The 19,068-nt window shown below is 45.1% G+C and overlaps 1 protein-coding gene across 2 annotated transcripts in view; it reads left to right on the forward strand.

Annotated features, from left to right (window-relative positions):
- The first annotated feature begins 4,168 nt into the window (after positions 1 to 4,168).
- The window catches only part of LOC133026796 (cadherin-6-like), a 33,174-nt gene continuing 18,274 nt past the window's right edge, over positions 4,169 to 19,068 (forward strand). Inside the window, exons 1-3 of one of the 2 annotated variants that reach the window (XM_061093757.1) lie at positions 4,169 to 4,405; positions 15,673 to 15,967; positions 18,499 to 18,618. In XM_061093757.1, the coding sequence (XP_060949740.1) occupies positions 4,169 to 4,405; positions 15,673 to 15,967; positions 18,499 to 18,618 (652 nt within the window). The remainder of the gene's footprint in view (positions 4,406 to 15,672; positions 15,968 to 18,498; positions 18,619 to 19,068) is intronic. The other variant, XM_061093758.1, reaches the window with a different exon arrangement.

The raw sequence follows: 19,068 nt of genomic DNA on the forward strand, positions 1-19,068 counted from the left end.
ATTACAGCCTCAAAACATCAAGTTGAGAGCCGGGTCAAGGTGACGGAACCCGACCTGAACCGGGAAATCATTTCAGAATGTTAGTTTGAATTCAGACAGACGGGTCCTGGTGGTCACGGCGTCTTTACACAAATACAAGCAGCCTGATCAGCTGACGTTAAGGAAACAAGGAGGTGGCTTCTAATGCTGGAAGGTCAAGATTACCTGACCTTGACCTGTCAGAATCAGAATCAGAATCAGAATCAGAATCAGAATCAGAAGGTATTTATTGCCAAGTAGGTTTACACCTACCTGGAATTTGCTCTGGTTATTGGTGCATACAATGAACATAGAAACATAAAAACACAAATAAATACACCACACATAAGAAAAACCATAATAATGATAAAAAAACAATATAATATGTATTTACTCACTAACCTTGACCTGCACCTTGCTCAAAGAAATCATGCTGAAAAGTGATTCATTAATAAATTGATTGGATTTTCCTCTACTCTCTTGATTACAAGAGTTTCTCGGGACTTTGACGTTGGTAAAATAAGCTAAACCTCTGTGCCCAGATGCATTCTGGGACGTTGTCCTACCAGTGAAAAGTAAACAAGACAGTCAAACTGTATTTTACGAACCCGAGGAACAGACAGTTCCTCCCTCAAACTATCAAACTCTCCATTATGTTTGGAGCCGACTCCTTCTTCGCCGCCTGAGTCTTGACAGTCGGGCGCCGGAGTGAAATGTGCAGCTTGTGTATTTTTGTTTCATGGAGTCGACAAAGACGGCGTCCCAGAAAGAGCCGGCGCCCGGTCCCAGTCGAGGTGGCGAGTTGTTTGTTCGCAGCTCAGCGGTTGTTCTGTGAAATCGCTCGATGCCTTTTCTTCAGTCGGTGTTGGAGCAGATTTTCAGATACTAAACTTAGCGCTCCGAGACAAAGCTGTGGGATTGTGACAGCTCCCCCCCCCCGAGCCCACCACCCCACCACCCGGCACCTTTCCTCTCACTCCTCCTCTTCTCTCGCTCCATTTCCCTCGCTCCCGCATGCAGGTCAGCGTAGTTAATTCATGTCCACAGACACGTTTCTTCATTCACTAACTCACTGTGTGAGGGCAGTGGAGCAGACCTGCCCCCCCCTCGCCCCCCCGCCCTTCCACATGCCTTCTGAGAACAAGCGATACGGAGGAACTCGCTGATAACCCTCCGACCAAAACCACAGCCGGGCAACACCGGCAGCCGGGATATCGCCCGAATAATGAGAACAAAAGCAGAATACATGGCCTTCTTCCTCTCTCCTCCTCCTTCTCCTTGTCCTCCTCCTCCTCCTCTATCCTCCTCCTCCTCCTCCTCCACCTTCGTCCTCCCTGTTCCGTTTCCTCCTCTCATCCTCCTCCTCCTCCTCCTCCTCATCCTCCTCCATCTCCTCATCCTCCTCCTCATCCTGCTCCTCCTCCTCCTCCTCCTCCTCCTCCTCCTCCTCCTCCTCCTCCTCCTCCTCCTCCACCTCCTCCTCCTCCTCTTCCTCCTCATCCTCATCCTCATCCTCTTCCTCCTCCTCCTCATCCTCCTCATCGGCCTCATCCTCCTCCTCATCCTCTTCTTCCTCCTCCTCCTCCTCCTCCTCCTCCTCCTCCTCCTCCTCCTCCTCCTCCTCCTCCTCCTCCTCCTCCTCCTCCTCCTCCTCCTCCTTCTCCTCCTCCTCCTCCTCATCCTCCCCCTCCTCCTCCTCCTCCGTCCTCCTTGTTCCGTTTCCTCCTCACCTTCTAAAAAACAACAAAATATTGTGAAATGGGGTTTTAGATTCAGCTTGATTTTCTAAAGTTCATTTTACAGAAAGCCCAGGGAGCGAAACGCCTTCTTCCACCTGAAGTATTGTCGCAATTTGGTTTATTATCTACACCTTATTTATGAGTTGTAAAGTGTATTTACTTCACATATCTTTAACTTCGTGGATTTCAAAGAAAAGTCTCTTTGGGTCTCCTGCCTCGGCCTCTTGCAGGAGAACCTGAGAGATTCCTCTGTCCACACCGGAGCCTTCTCTCCGTGGTTTTGCAAACAGTCATTTTGCTCCAGTATCTTTACACTGATCTTCAGGTAATAAACCGGGGTTGACATTGCCCCGGGTCTCCATCGGCATTCTGCTCGGTGTGATAACAAAGTGTGCAGAAACAGATTGTTTAAAAAGATATCGCAGGCCGCTCCACATAGAGCCGCGCTCTCTATTAGATGTTGATTCAGAGGCTTAATGGAGATAAAGCAGCTGGAACACGTGCTGTACACGATGTAAGCTCCATACGTTGATGTGTAAAATGTCTAATCTGATATTTATCAGGTTAGGCAGCACTCAGGCTGCTTATCAATCAGGTGACTGACATTCAACGTACAGTAGGTGTGTGCACATGCATGTGTATCGGGTCTCATGTGTGTGGGAGCGGAGAAATCAATCCCACGCCGCGGAGGAGGAGGAGGAGGAGGAGGAGGAGCCGGGTCGCAGATTTCCGAGCAACCATCCACTTTTTAATCTTTTGGATCTGGAGTCTGTGCTCGACCTCCACCTGATCATTCAGAATGCAGGTTTTTCTTTCTGATTAACTGTTTGGTTTATCAAAAACATCTCAAGGTGGTGAATTCTATTACCCTCAAATGCAAAAAGAAAATTGAATTTTAATGACACACAACAGAAAAAGTGGTAAAACCTTCACACTCAAGACGTTGGATCTCAGTAGAACCTTGGAGTATTTGCTCGATAAGTGACTTGGTTGACTGAATATTTCTGTTTGGGAAACTGAAACTCAGAAACTGAACGTGAAGCTAATTAGGAAGTAAATTATATATATGATCAAACAAGCGGGCTGTAAATAAAGGTGATCTCTAAAATCTTGTTTGCATTCGCACTTTGATTTCTGCAACTTTTAGATAAGGAGCAGATTTTTTAAAGTTTACAGATGCAGAAAACCAGCCTGTTGTTTGTTTTTCCAATTTTGAATTTGAAATTAAAATCATCTCATGTTCGAAGTTTTTTTAGGGATCATTGAAGGCACATTAAGAGTAGAGCTGCGCAATACGACAATTGTGACAACTTTGATTTTTATATTAAACTTCCAGCGTTTATTTCCTTGTGGTGCATCACTTTCTCTTTACGGGGATATTTAATGTCATTTGGACGGAGCTTTGTCTTCCTTCACACTCGGGGGGGTGCAGGGAGGAAAATTGCGAGCTTCAAACATGGAGGAGAGGGAACAAGAAAACTAAAATTATTATTCCAAACCTGGAGAAAGACTTGGAAGAACTGCTTCTGTCTCCTGAGTGATGGATGGAGAATGAAAAGTCTGACTATAAACTAAAAGATAAATTAGGAAATTAGGTTTTAGCTTTATTTTCTAACTTACATGTTACAGAAAGCACAGGGACTGAAACACCTTGTTCCACCTGAAGCAGTGTTGCTATTTGGTTTATTATCTACTTCTTAATTACAGTGTTGTAAAGTTTATTGACTTCATACGTCTTTAACTTTGTGGATTTTAAAGAAACGTCTCTTTGGGTCTTGACTGAGTTTCCACCGCTTCTCCAGAAATCTCTCATCTCCGTCTCGTTGGTGTTGAGTCCACGTTGTGAGAAAAGTCGAGAGCTGTAACAAACTGCTTCCTCCTCTCCGAGTATTGACTCTGTGTCATGAAAGGTGGATTGAGAATGAAAAGTCGGACTTTAAACTAAAAGATAACAAAATATTGTGAAATTAGGTTTTAGATTCAGCTTTTATTTTCTAACGTCCATGTTACAGAAAGCACAGGGAGTGAAACGCAGTGTCGCAATTTGGTTTATTATCTACTTCTTATTTATTTGTTTATTTACTTCATACATCCTTAACTTCGTGGATTTTAAAGAAACTTCTCTTTTGGTCTTGACTGAGTTTCCAACTCTTCTCCAGGAATCTCTCATCTCCATCTCGTTGGTGTTGAGTCCACGTTGTGAAACTGCTTCCTCCTCTCCCAGTCCTGACTCTGTGTTTCTCTGTGTAACTCCTGCAGGTGCTGGTTTCCTCCCAGTGTGACACGAGGAGCCCCCCCCCCCGCTTCGGTAGATCACAGCATGAGGTCCGACCCGACGCTCTGACCGAAGAACGCCGGACGCAGACCCCCGAGCGGCGGAGACCAGAGCAGGTGGCGGCGGCGGTGAGGTCATGGACAGAGGGAAAGTGTGCGTGCTGCTGGTGCTGTGGGCGGCGGCTCACCTCAGCTGTCCGGGCCACGCCCTCCGGGCCCTGAGGAGGACTACTGGGGGGCGGCGGGGGTCCGCGGGCCTGACGGGACAGGACTCCAACGGCGTGCCGCTCCGACGCTCCAAGCGAGGCTGGATGTGGAACCAGTTCTTTCTGCTGGAGGAGTACATGGGCACGGACATGCAGTACGTCGGCAAGGTAACGGCAGCGTCCTGGTTCTTCACACATCTGCACCACATCTGCTTCACATGATGAAGTCCCACGGATTCATAACATCTGGATCTGTTCGTCCACGTTAGACCAAGGCTGTGATTTAAAGGAGACATATTATAGATTTATAGTTTTTCTTTCTTCTAATGCGTCAGAGATGTTTTGTCACGTCCACCGACAAGTAATTTTCTTTGCTTTTGTTTGTTGTAGCAAGATTAAGCAAAAACTAATTGACAGATGAAGTTGTGGAGGCCGACATTGACCAATCAGAGCACACTGGGAGAGAGACAGGAGCTAAAACCAAGTGTTTGAGACAGAGGCTGAAAAGAGGAGCAGCAGCAAAGCACAGTCTGAGGAGCATGAAAACCTTTGACTGTCATAACACTTATTAAAGCCATAGAGTTGAATATAAGTCTATAACTCTAAACACATATTTCGCTCTGTATCAGCCGCATAAAGTCATTTCTAGACTGGTTGATTTTAATTCAATGACAGTCTGTGTTATATTTAGAAAATACATATTTAAAAACATAGAGACAAAAGGTTCTTATCTTTACCGTCTGTCCTCCGGTGAATCACCTTTTTTTTATTCAAAACTAAAAATGAATGAGAAGATTATTGTGCATTAAGTTTCATCCATATTTAGAAGAAGTAGTAAAGAATCGTCCAACAGAGCAAAGTGATGCGTTGTCTAAACATCAGAGCATGAAAAACTTTTACTGTCACAACACTAATTAAAAACCATGGTGTTGAATATAGATCTATAAGTCTCAACACATATTTCCCTCTATAGTCATTTATATACTCGTAGATTTGATTTCAAGTTAATATCTTAATAATGTCTGTGTTATATTTATAAATGACACATATAAAAACATAGAGACAAAAGGTTCTTATTTTTACCGTCTGTCCTCCTGTGCATCATCTTCTTTTTATTCAAAACTAAAATGAAGGAGAAGATTATTGTGCAAAAACTAATTGACAGATTAAGCTGTGGAGGCTGACATTGACCAATCAGAGCACACTGGGTTTTATTATTGAATATAAGTCTATTACTCTAAACACATATTTCCCTCTGTATAAGACACAAAAAGTAATTAATAGACTCGTAGATTTGAATTCAATGACAATTAATATCTTATTAATGTCTTTGTTATATTTATAAATTACATAAATGACACATATAAAAACATAGAGACAAAAGGTTCTTATCTTTAGCGTCTGTCCTCCTGTGCATCATCTTCTTTTATTCAAAACTAACGTGTGAGAAGATTATTGAGTTTCATTCATATTTACAGGAAGTTGTAATCATCCAACTAATAAAACCGGTTCAGATGCTGATGAAGAGTTGTTCTATGTTTCAACGTGTTTCTCCTCTGACAAAAGGTTCTTCTTTTTACCGTCTGTCCTCCTGTGCATCATCTTCTTTTTTTCTCAAAACTAAAAGGAGTGAGAAGATTATTATGCATTAAGTTTCATCCATATTTAGAAGAGTTGTTCTATGTTTCGACGTGTTTCTCCTCTGATGGACGTCACGCCTGCAGAAGTGTTTGTGTTTACATCCCGATGCTGAACTGTCACATTCACACTCTCACTTCTCAGAGGAGCTTAGGTCTCCTGAAGGAGCTTAGCTCAGCTCCTCTCCGAATTTAAACTCTCTCCCGTCTTTTTTTTTCGGTGTCGACAGCAGTTTTTGTGGAGAGGAATGAAAGAGGGAAGTTGCTCTGTAGTCGCTGCTCGCTGCCGTCACCGCCCACCGACGCCGAGCCGAGACAAGGAGAGCAACACACTCTCCACTTCATCATTAGACGGCTCGGGGGGGTGGACGGGCGGCACCGTTAAACTGATAAGTGGTCTCTAACAAGTGTAGACACCACGGAGGTGATCGCTTTAGCAACAAAAGATGAGGCAACAAAACACACAAACGCACACAAACAAACGGTGGTGCGTCGAATCTGCAGTTTGTCTGTTTTTATATTCGCTGTTTTTCCACCGATTGTGTTTCATTCTTCTGGGATTTAAAGTGTTTTAAACTTTGCACAAAGTCCCCGTCAACACAACGCGGCCTTGAACTTTCTACACGTCGCTATTTTGCCGTTTGTGTAAGAATTGTCTCATTATGTTTTTGCCTTGTTGATACATATTTATGAAGACGTCCATCAAACCAGAGCAGAGACGATCTCACCAGATGTTTGTTGCTTCATTTCCATTTTACAAAAATATCAGAAATTTCTGACATGCATCTTTTTTTGGGGGTGGATTAAGTTTCTGTAATAGTCTGTCGGTCCTCAGGCTGTCGCACAAAGTCCAGTCCACTCAAATCAAGAGATTCCAACGCAGACGTCTCGACCTACAGTGAAATATGACTTCCCTCCGACCGTATTATTATTTCAACAAAATGAAAACACCGTGTCGACCCAGATAACATTGCTTTACATGCGTCGGAGCGGAAGTCGGGATATCAGTCTCCCTCTTCCAAGCTACTGTAATTGAGGAGATTGTGAAGCGTGGTGACAAGGTCAGGATGAGCCGAGGAGGAAGAAAGGCTGTTTTGTGCGAGGAGCTGAATGGGCGCCGCTGCTTTGCATTCCCATCGTGTGCGTCCGCCGAGGATGGAGTCGTCCGACCAAATGAGATCCTGCAACATACGTCCTCTTCTCCCCGAGTGAGCGTTGACTTTCAGCCCCGGTTCTAAAAGGATTACCGAGCAAAAACCAGAAAGAACAAAACAAAAAAAAAAAGAGCGAGAGAGCTGGAAAGGGAAAAAGCGTAGTGAATGAAGATGAGAAGTAAGTAGCAGGCCTGATCAAACCACTTTGTCTTTAGAGAGAGTGGTGATTGATGTGCCACTCGTCCTTTGAGCTTGTAAAAGGACTAATAGCAGAAGAAGAATGGATTATCTGAGTGTGGTCTACACTTAGAGAGCCAGAGGCCGCGTCCTGAGAGCCTGTCTCCTGAAGACGCCATTAAGGCATCAACCATCGAGTGCCGCACTTAATCATGACTCTGAGCGCTTGTTGTTTCCCCCCCGAAGCACATGCAGCTGGGCGCCGCTCCTCCTCCTCCTCGCGAGCCGGGTCGTCACGCAGGATTGCAGGAACGTGCGTCTTATCTGATTGCAATTACTGTTTGTTAATTGCGAGATAAAGTACAAATGATGAACGAGGCCCTGAAGGGGGATGAATAGCGTTCGGTGGAGTTGAACACGTCGCTCCACGCCGGGGAGAACAACCGCCGGCGTCTGTTTCCTCAGGTGGAGGCCGGGCGCCACAAAGAGCCGAGGTCGGGAGGAGAGAAAACACAAAGCAAAGACGACAAAGCGGCGGTAAAAAAAAGAGGGTTTTTGTCATCGTGAGTGACTTCATGGCAACCGCAGACGGAACAAAACCACTTGTGTGTTTGTGTTGCAGAAAGAAGAATGGGAAATAACACAATGGCGTGTTATTACAAACAAGAGAACAGCTCTCCACACACGTAGAAGATGATGAAACTGCTCCTGAATTACAGCTTCCTGTCTCCAGCGATTTGTTTAAAACCCGATCTCCCTCGCTGTTGCTATTCTTCTTCCTTCTGCTCTTTTTTTCTTTTTTTTAAACAAAGGCTTTATCGAGTTAACAAATGAAATTTGCCGATCTTTTCCTGTACGAGCACAACAACAAAAGCAGTCGGAACAGGAAGGAATTAGCAGAAGTGATGGAGAGGAGACGGAGAAGGAGACGGAGAAGGAGACTCTGGCAGGGGCTCGTCCGGGAGCTGCTTGGCTGCTAATCGTGCTAATCTCGCTGTGTTGGCCAGCGATTCTGTGTGTGTGGGGGGGGGGGGGATCGTACGCTGCCTCTCATTAGCAGGCGAGCTGCGTACAAGCCTCCGAGGGCCTGGTGCTCTGTCACTGGGGGAAGAGAATGTTTGTTTATTTTATTATTTCTTACTTTACCAAAGGGCACGTATCCTCTGAAAACGGTTAATGGCCTGTGGTTGAGGAGTGTTTGTGCTGCACGATCATATCTCATAAAGTATTTACAGCCGCTGATCGGCCCCAGTGGTTCTGGGCCTGGTGGGTAGACTCCTCAACGCCGTCCCTCGCCGGCGAGGAGCGCTCTCTGCATGTGAACAAACACACACGCACACACACTCACACACACACACACACACACACAGTAATGGGCTGGAAATCAGAGGAAGGGGGGGTAGCAGGAGAAGGCAGATGAACACAGACATAACTCGCTTCCCACTCCTGCATGACTCAGCGGTTGAGGCGTCCTGGGGGAGGGACTTGAGCGACAGCAGCCGAGTGGAAAGGTGCACGGGTTTGTGTGTTTGTTTGTCGGGGGGGTGGGCTGTTTTTTTTGTTGTTTTTTTTGTGTTGCTCTGTGCTCATGCTCCCCCCATTACCAGCTGCTCACCTTGGCAGAGGAGTTTGCAATATGGCACAGGCCCTGGATCTAAGCGCGCCATGGCAACCCCGGCGGTCTCCAGCGGCGACCTGGAGCACACATCGGCGGTTGTTTGTTGATTAGGCGATAAGTTCCCTCTCGTGCGCCTGGGGGGGGGCAACTTCAATTACGCTGTTCCCCCCCCCCTCAGCGTGAGCGGCGGAGGAACGGGTGCGATGAGGTCATGTGGCGGTGAGAACCTGAAAACATCTGTCTGACATCTTCACCGCGGCGCCATCGTCTCACCGCTGTCACCTGATCACGACTCCTTCAGACGCCCGGTGGCGAGATTAATTGATTTTCTATCATCAGACAATCAGACATTTACAGTATTTAGTAAAGAGGCCGAGGGGGGGGCAGTAGCCAGGATGCTTGAGGTCAGGAGTTCAATTCCTCCCGAGCAGACTCATCAAATTGATTTTTTTAAACCAAAAAACAAATAAAAACAGTTGAACTTCTACCAAACTTTTAATTCTGTCTTTTTAAACCTAATTTAATTTTGATTTAATCATATTTTCTGAGCTCGTCAGCCCACGTTAGAGTATAATCGTGTTTCAAAGTCTTTTTCTGAATCTCAAATTATTTGTTATTTACTGCAAAAAACAAATCTGAATGTTATGAAGTAATTATTTCCTAAATTAGGATCTTACATTTTTTGTAGTAATGCACAAAAGCCATGAATATTCTCATCCTGTATTCAGGACAAATAAATAAATTCATTTCAAGCATTTTCCACAATTTATTTATCATCAGCAGCTGTTTTTTTGTGTGAAGACTAATTTAAGTGACTTTTTGATCCAGGGAATAATTCATGCATCTCAATCGGGCTTATCCAGAGAACTGACATCTATTAACTGCCCTCTATATTATTGTAGTTTGCAATGTAAAATTTACATCAAAAGTCTAAAAGCTTATGTAATAAACCCTTAATAACACATGAACTGTAACTCAAGTGTATCTGTTGAGTGTGAAGACGAGTTTGAGTCGTTAAAAGACCCTGAATTAGTATCTTACATTTTTTGTAGCAATGCACAAATCCATGAATATTTCATCCTGTATTCAGTACAAATAAATAAACTCTTTTCAAGCATTACCCACAATTTCTGTCTTTTAAAAACGCAAACTTTAAATGGGTTATTTTGCTTCAGTAGCAGTTGTTTTTAATGTGAAGACTAATTTAAATTTTTGATTTTGTGATCCAGGAAAAATAATTCATGCATCTCAATCAGGCTTATCTAGAGATCTGACATCTATTAACTGCTCTCATTATTATCGTAGTTTGCAATGTAAAATGTACAGCTGAAGTCTAAAAGATTATGTAATAAACCCTTAATAACACATGAACTGTAACTCACGTGTATCTGTTGAGTGTGCAGACGAGTTCGAGTCGTTAAAAGACTCTGAATCCTCCGGAGTGAGACACCGAGGACATGGCGTCCGTGTTCAGACTCGTGGTCGATTCGAACCGTTGGGAATCGCCCCTCGCTAGAAGAAAGCGTTTTGGGAAATTATGCATAAAACGAACCAACGTCTGATCCACGCGAGCGGAAACAAATGTTAACGGACATTCCACCTTTAAGTGTCTGCAGCTCCGACCACATATCTCAAGTTCACACATCACCGGACATTCGATCGGCTATTTCCGTGCTCACAGTCTGCGGCGACCATCTGGCCGCCGAGCCGGGCGCCAGTTCCTCGACAGGCCGGGACACGAGGCCTTAAAGGCTAACTGGCTAATTGCCTCCGAGCAGCCGGGTTCCTGTGCCATCGCTTTGGCCCGAGACTCGAGTGCGGCACAAACGGCGGCCAGATCGAGTCTCGGCTCCAACGCTCGCTGCACTCGAAGCTGATTAATTCCACCAACAAAGACGAGTCGCTGGTAAGTTCTCACGCACAGATGTCTGACAAGTAGCACTTCACTTCAGCCCTCTTCACACTGAGAGACGGAGATCGGGCGAAGGCAAATAAATATCTGCTCGCCGAAAAACATGTTGTGGTGTCACTGAGCAGAAAAGGCTAATTGAGTGAAATATATAATTTCATTGAAGGTACGATGGTTTTCTGAGGCCTCTCAGCTGATTCTCTAATTGAGTTCTTAACGTGTGATTCTCTCGAAGCGTGTGAGAGAGTTTCAAACTGTTTCCAAATCAAATCAACGCGTTTCAAGTTTCCTCTGCAATTAAGTTTCTCTTGATTTGAGCAACTTTCCTTCATCCTCTTTTCTCTCAAGATACACACACGTGCTTTGTTTTTTTTTCCTCTGCTACAAACAGGTTGAAATAGTTTGACACTTTGGGAAAGAGTTAGATAAGAAGACTCTAATTAACTGATTGGATCACGCTACAGAAAGCAGAGTACCAACAGCTAAGCTAGGCTAACAAGCTTCCAGACAGACACGAGAGAAGAATCAATCGTCTCATCAAGAAATGAAATAAAGTTTCTTTCAGACAGACAATGAAATCGGGATAATCTCCTGACATTGTCCAGAGCGAGAGGAGCTGGAGTTTCTCCGATTCTCAATAGTTGAATCAGGATATCAAATCAAAATATTTGTCTAATATCATTTCACATATTATAATCTCCTAACATCGTCCAGAGCGGCTGAACGAATCCGAGTGAGAGGAGCTGGAGTTTCTCCGATTCTCAATCCCCGAGCGAAAACTCCACAGAATGTCCGAAGGAGCCGATGTGAGAACACAGGACTCTTGAACCAGGATATCAAATCAAAATATTTGTTTAATATCATTTTACATATTTATTTGAGTTTTTGCAAAAGCTGCTTGTGTGTTTGCACTTTAACCCCTGAGAGCTTATACAAGTGAAACATCTATATTTGAACAGACTTCTTATATTCTGCTCATTCTGTTCCCTGAATATCTCTGTGAGTTGATAACATGGAGATTTGTTCCCAGCGTCTCCTTCTCACAAAGAGCTGATGTGAGAATAGAGGATATTAAATCAAAATATTTGTCTAATAGCATTTTACATATTTATTTGAGCTTTTGCAAAAGCTGCTTGTGTTTGCACTTTAACCCCTGGGAGCTTCTTCTGTTAAATAAAACTAAAACATCTATATTTGAACAGACTTCTTATATTCTGCTCATTCTGTTCCCTGAATATCTCTGTGAGTTGATAACATGGAGATTTGTTCCCAGCGTCTCCTCACAAGGAGCTGATGTGAGATTACAGGATATTAAATCAAAATATTTGTCTAATAGCATTTTACATATTTATTTGAGTTTTTGCAAAAGCTGCTTGTGTGTTTGCACTTTAACCCCTGAGAGCTTCTTTTGTTAAATAAAACTAAAACATTTATATTTTTACATTACATTTAGCTGACGCTTTTGTCCAAAGAGACTTATATTTTTAGTACACTCAGCATTTATTAGGGGTTCAGTATCTTGCCAAGTACACTTCGGCATGCAGATGGGGAAGAGTGGGATTTAAACCGGCAACCTTCGTGTTGGAGAACCCCGCTCTACCACCTAGGCCACACCGCCCCAATATTTGAACAGACTTCTTATATTCTGCTCATTCTGTTCCCTGAAAATCTCTCTGAGTTGATAACATGGAGATTTGTTCCCAGCGTCTCCTTCTCACAAGGAGCTGACGTCCCGGTGTTAATGGCGTCCTGCTCTCTGGCTTCTTTACGAGCCGGGCGCCGGAGGAGGCCAGAGGAGAAAAGGCCGGCTCGCTATCGATGTGTCCGGGCGACTCGGCGACCGCACCGACTGCACATGTGGCTTTTCCCTTTCTCACCCCGTGACAGTTTAATTGTATTTTCGATATAAATTGATCAGAGGAGACGTTGGTTTCTGCCACATTGATTTTACCGGGAGAGGTTTTTTTTCCTCCTCCTCTTAATTTGAGCAGAGAGGCGGCAGTAAATTCTCTCCTTCGCCCGGCACGGTGGTCAACTGGGAGGGCCGGGGGTCACCGCAGCAGACGCCGGGGGTTCGATGCTCCGCGCCTGCCTTGTAATACAGAGCCGCGAGATCTCTCTGTTTCCATAGAAATGACAGTCGACTCCGCGTGTGTCACAGTGTCGATCTCACATCTCAGCCACCGACAGGAGAGGACTCAACAGTTATTAACTGAATTGTGTTGCCGGCAGAGATCGGGCCGCTTGATAGACAATCATAGAAAAGAACATTGCAGCTGTAACAGCAGGAGAAAGATCATAATTCTGAAGTGGATTGTTTTCAGCCAACTGAGTCTCTGCTGTTTGGAAGCGTGAACTGTAAAGTGGAACCGCAAGCAAATAAAATGCTGCTAGATATTCTCCTGGCTTGGTTAGGAAGGACACACACACACTAACATACACAGACACACACACACACAGGCACACAGACACACAGACACACACAGATACACACACACACACAGATACACACACACACACACACGTACACACTCACACACACACAGACACAGAGACACACACACTCACACACACACACAGACTAACACTAACAGGCTCAGACACACACAAACAGACACACACACACACACACACAGATACAGACACACACACAGACACACACAAGAACACACACACACAGACTAACACTAACACACTCACACACACAGACACACGCACACACACACACACTCACACACAAACACACACACACACACACACAAACTCACACACACACACACACAGACACACACAGATACACACACAAACACACACAAGCACACACACACAGACTAACACTAACACACTCACACACACAGACACACGCACACACACACACAAACACACACAAGCACACACACACAGACTAACACTAACACACTCACACACTCACACACACACACACACACACACACACACACACACACACACACACACACACACACACACACACACTCACAAACACACACAGACACACACACACACAGACACACACAGTCACACACACACACACACTCACACACAAACAGACAGACAACACAGACACACACACACACAGATACACACAAACACACACACACTCACACACACACAGACACTCACACAGACACTCACACAAACAGACACACACACACACACACAGTCATACACACACACACACTCACACACACACAAACAGACAGACAGACACACACACACACACACACACACACAGACACACACCAGTGGGTGAATGAAACAGCTCCAGATCCTAATCCGACGATGCTAGAATCTTGCTTCACACTCCAGCGTCTCCGTCAGACACGAGGAGGAGGAAATGAAAACAGTCATTTGTTTTAAGCAGCGTTCAAGCACGAGAACAAACGAGTGTTAAAGTTAAAGATGTTTAATCCACCGAGCTGCTGCTGCGTATCTGTGTGTGTGTGTGTGTGTGTGTGAGCCAAACCGAACCCTGACCCGGAGAGAACAGCATGAATTAGTAAAGCTCTCGAGCACCTGGGAGGAAAAGCTTCTGAATACGTGATGAGTGCTCCCTCGTGACCCGGCTGCAACGTAGAATACCCCCCCATCCCCCATCCCCCCCGCCGCAGTCTGTCCAGCGGCCGAGCCAAGAACGCTTGGCACGGCACAGCAACAACAACAACAACAACAACAACAACAACAGAATCAAACGGCTCGGTCCAGCTAACAAGGCGTCAATAGCAGAATTCAGAATCAGTCCTATAGCCGATGTTTTCCATCATCGGGGGGGAAAACATTAAACCGGCGTTCGGCTCATTTGGTGCTTGACATGTTTGCCCCCCCGACAGCGAACACGTGACCTCCTGCCCCCGCCCTTCACCTCCCCCGGCAGTTATTAGCATGTCCTTGGTTATTAAAGCTGACTGGACAAGCCTTTGATGAGTTCTCTGAGATAAATATGTTTAAGGGGGGAGGGGGTTGGGGGGGTTGGGGGGGATTTGGTGGTGGTGGAATTAAAATGTCAGAGCATGCTAAGCTGCTGCTCATGCAGAAAAGAAAAAAAAATGTAAAAGAGGAGATAGCGGAGAGAGGGAAGAGGAGGAGCAGCGTGGACCTGCGGGCTCTCGTGGTCGTCTGGCACGCCGGACACCTGCCGATCCATCGGGTTGGCCACGCCCTTCACAGACTCCACCCATCAGCAGTGAAAATCAGCGTCAGTTCACTGAAGATGATGTGAATCTGTGGATCAAATCTGTCAGAGTTTCTCTGCCAAAGCCCAGATTGGTCCGATTATTGATATGTGCACAAGTGTATCAGAAATGTTTGAGTGCTTTCTGCTCTGAACGTTGATTCTGTTAACGTCTCTGGCTCAAAGTGCTGGTTCCTGGTTTGTGTTTCTGCACCAAACCTCTCAGAGATCAGCCGTCAATCAACCAGAGCAGCCGGCACTCCTGTTTTTAAAATTCATTTTCCGTTGGACATGGTTATGTCGGCTCTTACTTCTATTTTTCCTCTGAATAAACAAGTTGAAACTCCGGCAAATTAAACAAATGTGGAAGCTTTCATGAAGTCACTGTTGTGCCGTAACAATTAGTAACAGAGAGCGGCAAAGTGGGAATTTATTAAAAGGCACATATTATGAAAATTCCACTTTTGTGCTTCTACACGTTAATTTGGGAATCTAGCATGTCTACCGTCCCAAAAACACTCAGAACAGGTCAATCTGAGGAGGGCTGTTTGAAATGATCCTGGTGGTATTTCGACCAAAATATGTTTCAGACATTTCATTAAGACCATTAAGATTAAGGAACCATATCAACTGTGGTCAAATGGGCATAATATGTCTCCTTTAAAACCAAAAATCACCACAAACAGCCGCTGTGAGGTTTCTGCAGGGATCCTCGTTCTGATCCTCCTCGTTCTCTTCTCCCTCCCTTCAGCTTCACTCGGACTCCGACCGGGGAGACGGCAGCGTGAGGTACGTCCTCAACGGGGACGGCGCCGGCTCGCTCTTCAGGATCGACGAGAAGTCCGGGGACATCCACGCCACCAAGCGGCTGGACCGGGAGGAGAAGGCCTACTACATCCTGCACGCCAAGGCCGTCAACCGCTTCACCAACGAGGCGCTGGAGGGCGAGAGCGAGTTCATCATCAAGATCCACGACATCAACGACAACGAGCCGCGCTTCACCAAGGACCCGTACCTGGCTCGGGTCCCGGAGATGTCCGACATCGGTGAGTTCCGAACACTCTCTGTATTTAACATTTTAAGTGTTTTGCCAAAACAAATAAGCTCAGAAAAACATAAAGATGAGATTTCTCTCTCCCGCTGCTGGAAATGAATGAATTAGAAATCTACATGATAAATAAAGAAACTAAATCCTTTTCAGTGAGTGAAACCATATTTCAAATCATCAAACAGACGACATTGGTGAGTTCCTCCCGTGCAACACTCTCTCTATTTTATATTTTATTGTTTTGTCAAAAAAAACAAGCTTGGAAAACATAGAGATGAGATTTCTCTGTCCCGCTGCTGGAAATGAATGAATACGAAATCTAGGAAAAGATTAACATGATAAATAAAGAAACCAAACCCTTTTCAGTGAGTGAAACCATATTTGAAATCATCAAACAGACAACATCGGTGAGTTCCTCCTGTACAACACTCTCTCTATTTTACAATTTATTGTTTTATCCAAAAATGAGCTCAGAAAACATAAATATGAGATTTCTCTCTCCTGCTCCTGGAGTTGAATTAACTAGGAATCTAGGAAAAGATTTACATGATAAATAAAGAAACTAAATCCTTTTTAGTGAGTTAAACCATATTTTAAATCATCGGTGAGTTCTTCCCGTGCAACACTCTCTCTATTTTATATTTTAGTGTTTTGTCCAAAAATGAGCTCAGCAAACATAAAGATGAGATTTCCGGCTCCCACTGCTGGAAAAGATTCAAATGATAAATAAAGAAACAAATAGTTTTTACAGCTGGAAAACTAAATCCTGTTCAGTGTGATAAACAATATTTCAAATCATCAAACAGACGATAATAACAATAAGTGAAGGTGTTTGCTCGCCAGGAGCTGGATTATCATGTTGATCCTTCACTCAGCTCGGAGATGTTAGTCGAACCAGATCAATGGAACTTTATTAATCATAATAACGACTCGACAGCGACGACCTCACTAATTAAAGCAGAGAGACGTTGTTTTTTTACGACCAGAGAACAAACAAGGAAGCGCGTCCCAGCACCGGCGCAGATAATCTCCTAAATACAGTATTGTGTCTTATTAAAAACGGTATTTTAATTTAATTACCAACGTCTGCGTCTCAGTCATCACAGCGAGTAACCGCCGGTTCTATTTCTGGGGCCGCCAGCTCCTCAGACAGCGGCGTTTTCATTTGTTCCCTCCGCTCGGCACCAAATTAAACTTTAATTCACCGTGCACTTTGCTCCGGCTGCCGGTCGGAAAGTACACGCACCGGCCTCATGAATATAGATAAACAATATAAAAAGCCTCCTGATCAATACTTGCATGAAAACATGGAGTGAACTCTGTGTTGTGCTGCTGCTCCGGGACTCGGGGGGACGTGAGGGTCCTGCAGCTCAGACATGTGACAGAGCTGTCACTCGGTTCAGCCCCCCCCCCCCCCCAGGAGAGAGGCCAGCACTTATCTAAGGGCAGCACGGGTGCCCATGGCAACCACCGAGGTGTGATGTCACCGCTTGGCAGAGCATGTGTTCACGAGTCACTGCGCGTGGAGACGCTGGAGAACGTGACACACACTTGCACTTTTATTGTGGCCATTATTAACTTCCTGCTGCTAACTCAATTAGCATAGGCTGTGATAATTGTCCATAGCTATGAAATAAGTCTTCATTGTATCTTTAATAAAATACTTGATTGAACCAAACCCTTGGGTCGGCTTCTCAGTCAGTGGGGGGGCGGCTGTGATGACGAGTTCTGTCCTTTGACAACTGAGTGATCCCAGTCGAGGTGATTTGCTCCACCTGCACCGGAGCCGCGGTGAGAAGTCCGACGTGGATCAGTGCAGTTCCTCTGAAAGCCACCGGGTCAGAAAAGCCTCTTTGAGTCTAATTCCCTCGTTAAAGGTTTTAGCGATCAGGGTTCGGTGAACTTCCTGCCGAGCTGTCACCGGCACCGAGTCAGAGTCAGGAACCATCTGAGGATCCTCGGCTTCCTTCAGCCTTCATCCTTCATCGATCTTTTTAAAAGTAGGAAGCTCACTCTCATCTCAGCTGACATCGAATCAAGAGAAGTTTCACGAGGTCGTTATCTCATTGTATTGCACACTTCTATATTTATACCACTTTGCCATTAAATATTTCTACTCAATTAATTCCCCCTCTGCATGTAATGAGGCAACACTTGGCCCCGCCAGGCGCCGGTGGGGAGGAAACACTCGGCTGAACCGCTTCCCTCTGTTCTGAGGAAACAGGGACGAGTTCGAAGCCTTTCTGGAAGAGGAAATGGATCCGAGGCGTTTCTCCTGGGATCAGATATCTGGCTTCTTACACAATCCAGAGATACGTGGACACACTAACAGGCTGTCGGGGGTTTGAGAAGAGATACAGAGATACACTTTAGTAAAATTAGGACTTATAGATTAGCCGCGTGAATCAATCAGTTGTAAGGGCGTGAGCAGCCGATCGGTCACATTCTGCGTGAACGTGATCAGAAGATGCATCAGTGTATTGAAGAGTTGATCTGAATCACCATTGTGAATCTTCCCCCCCCCCACAGGGACCTCGGTGATCCAGGTGACGGCCATCGACGCGGACGACGCCACCTACGGGAACAGCGCCCGGGTGGTGTACAGCATCCTGGAGGGGCAGCCCTACTTCTCCGTGGACCCGGAAACCGGTGAGTGACGAGTTGGAATCCACCCGGAGGTTCTCTACAACCCACTGGGACCAGAGGGAACTTTTAATAACACTTTATCAGCTGCTGGGAATAATAGAGACTTGACAACCCTAACACTGAATATGTCATATCCTGTCTTAAAGGTATATACACACCCTTTTACTCTAAAATCCTATTTTCTTAATTAAGTATTTGTGAAAGCAACTTGAGTCCAATGGTCTGAATCTGAAGGGCATATCAGGAGTGAGATTTCCAGACTAATGTTCAAAGGTCTTCCTGAGAAGCGAGACGAATCCGGAACCCCAGTTTGAGGGCTGAGCGAATCGAAACAATTCATCAGGAAAAGAACTCAGGAATCTTTCCCTTTAATCCACTGGGACCAGAGGAAACTTTCATTTCTCAGCTACTGGGAATAATAGAGACATGACGTGAAAATCATTTGAAGACTGA

This window comes from Limanda limanda, chromosome 20 (genome assembly GCF_963576545.1).
Source record: "Limanda limanda chromosome 20, fLimLim1.1, whole genome shotgun sequence".
NCBI classification, from domain to species: Eukaryota; Metazoa; Chordata; class Actinopteri; order Pleuronectiformes; family Pleuronectidae; genus Limanda; species Limanda limanda.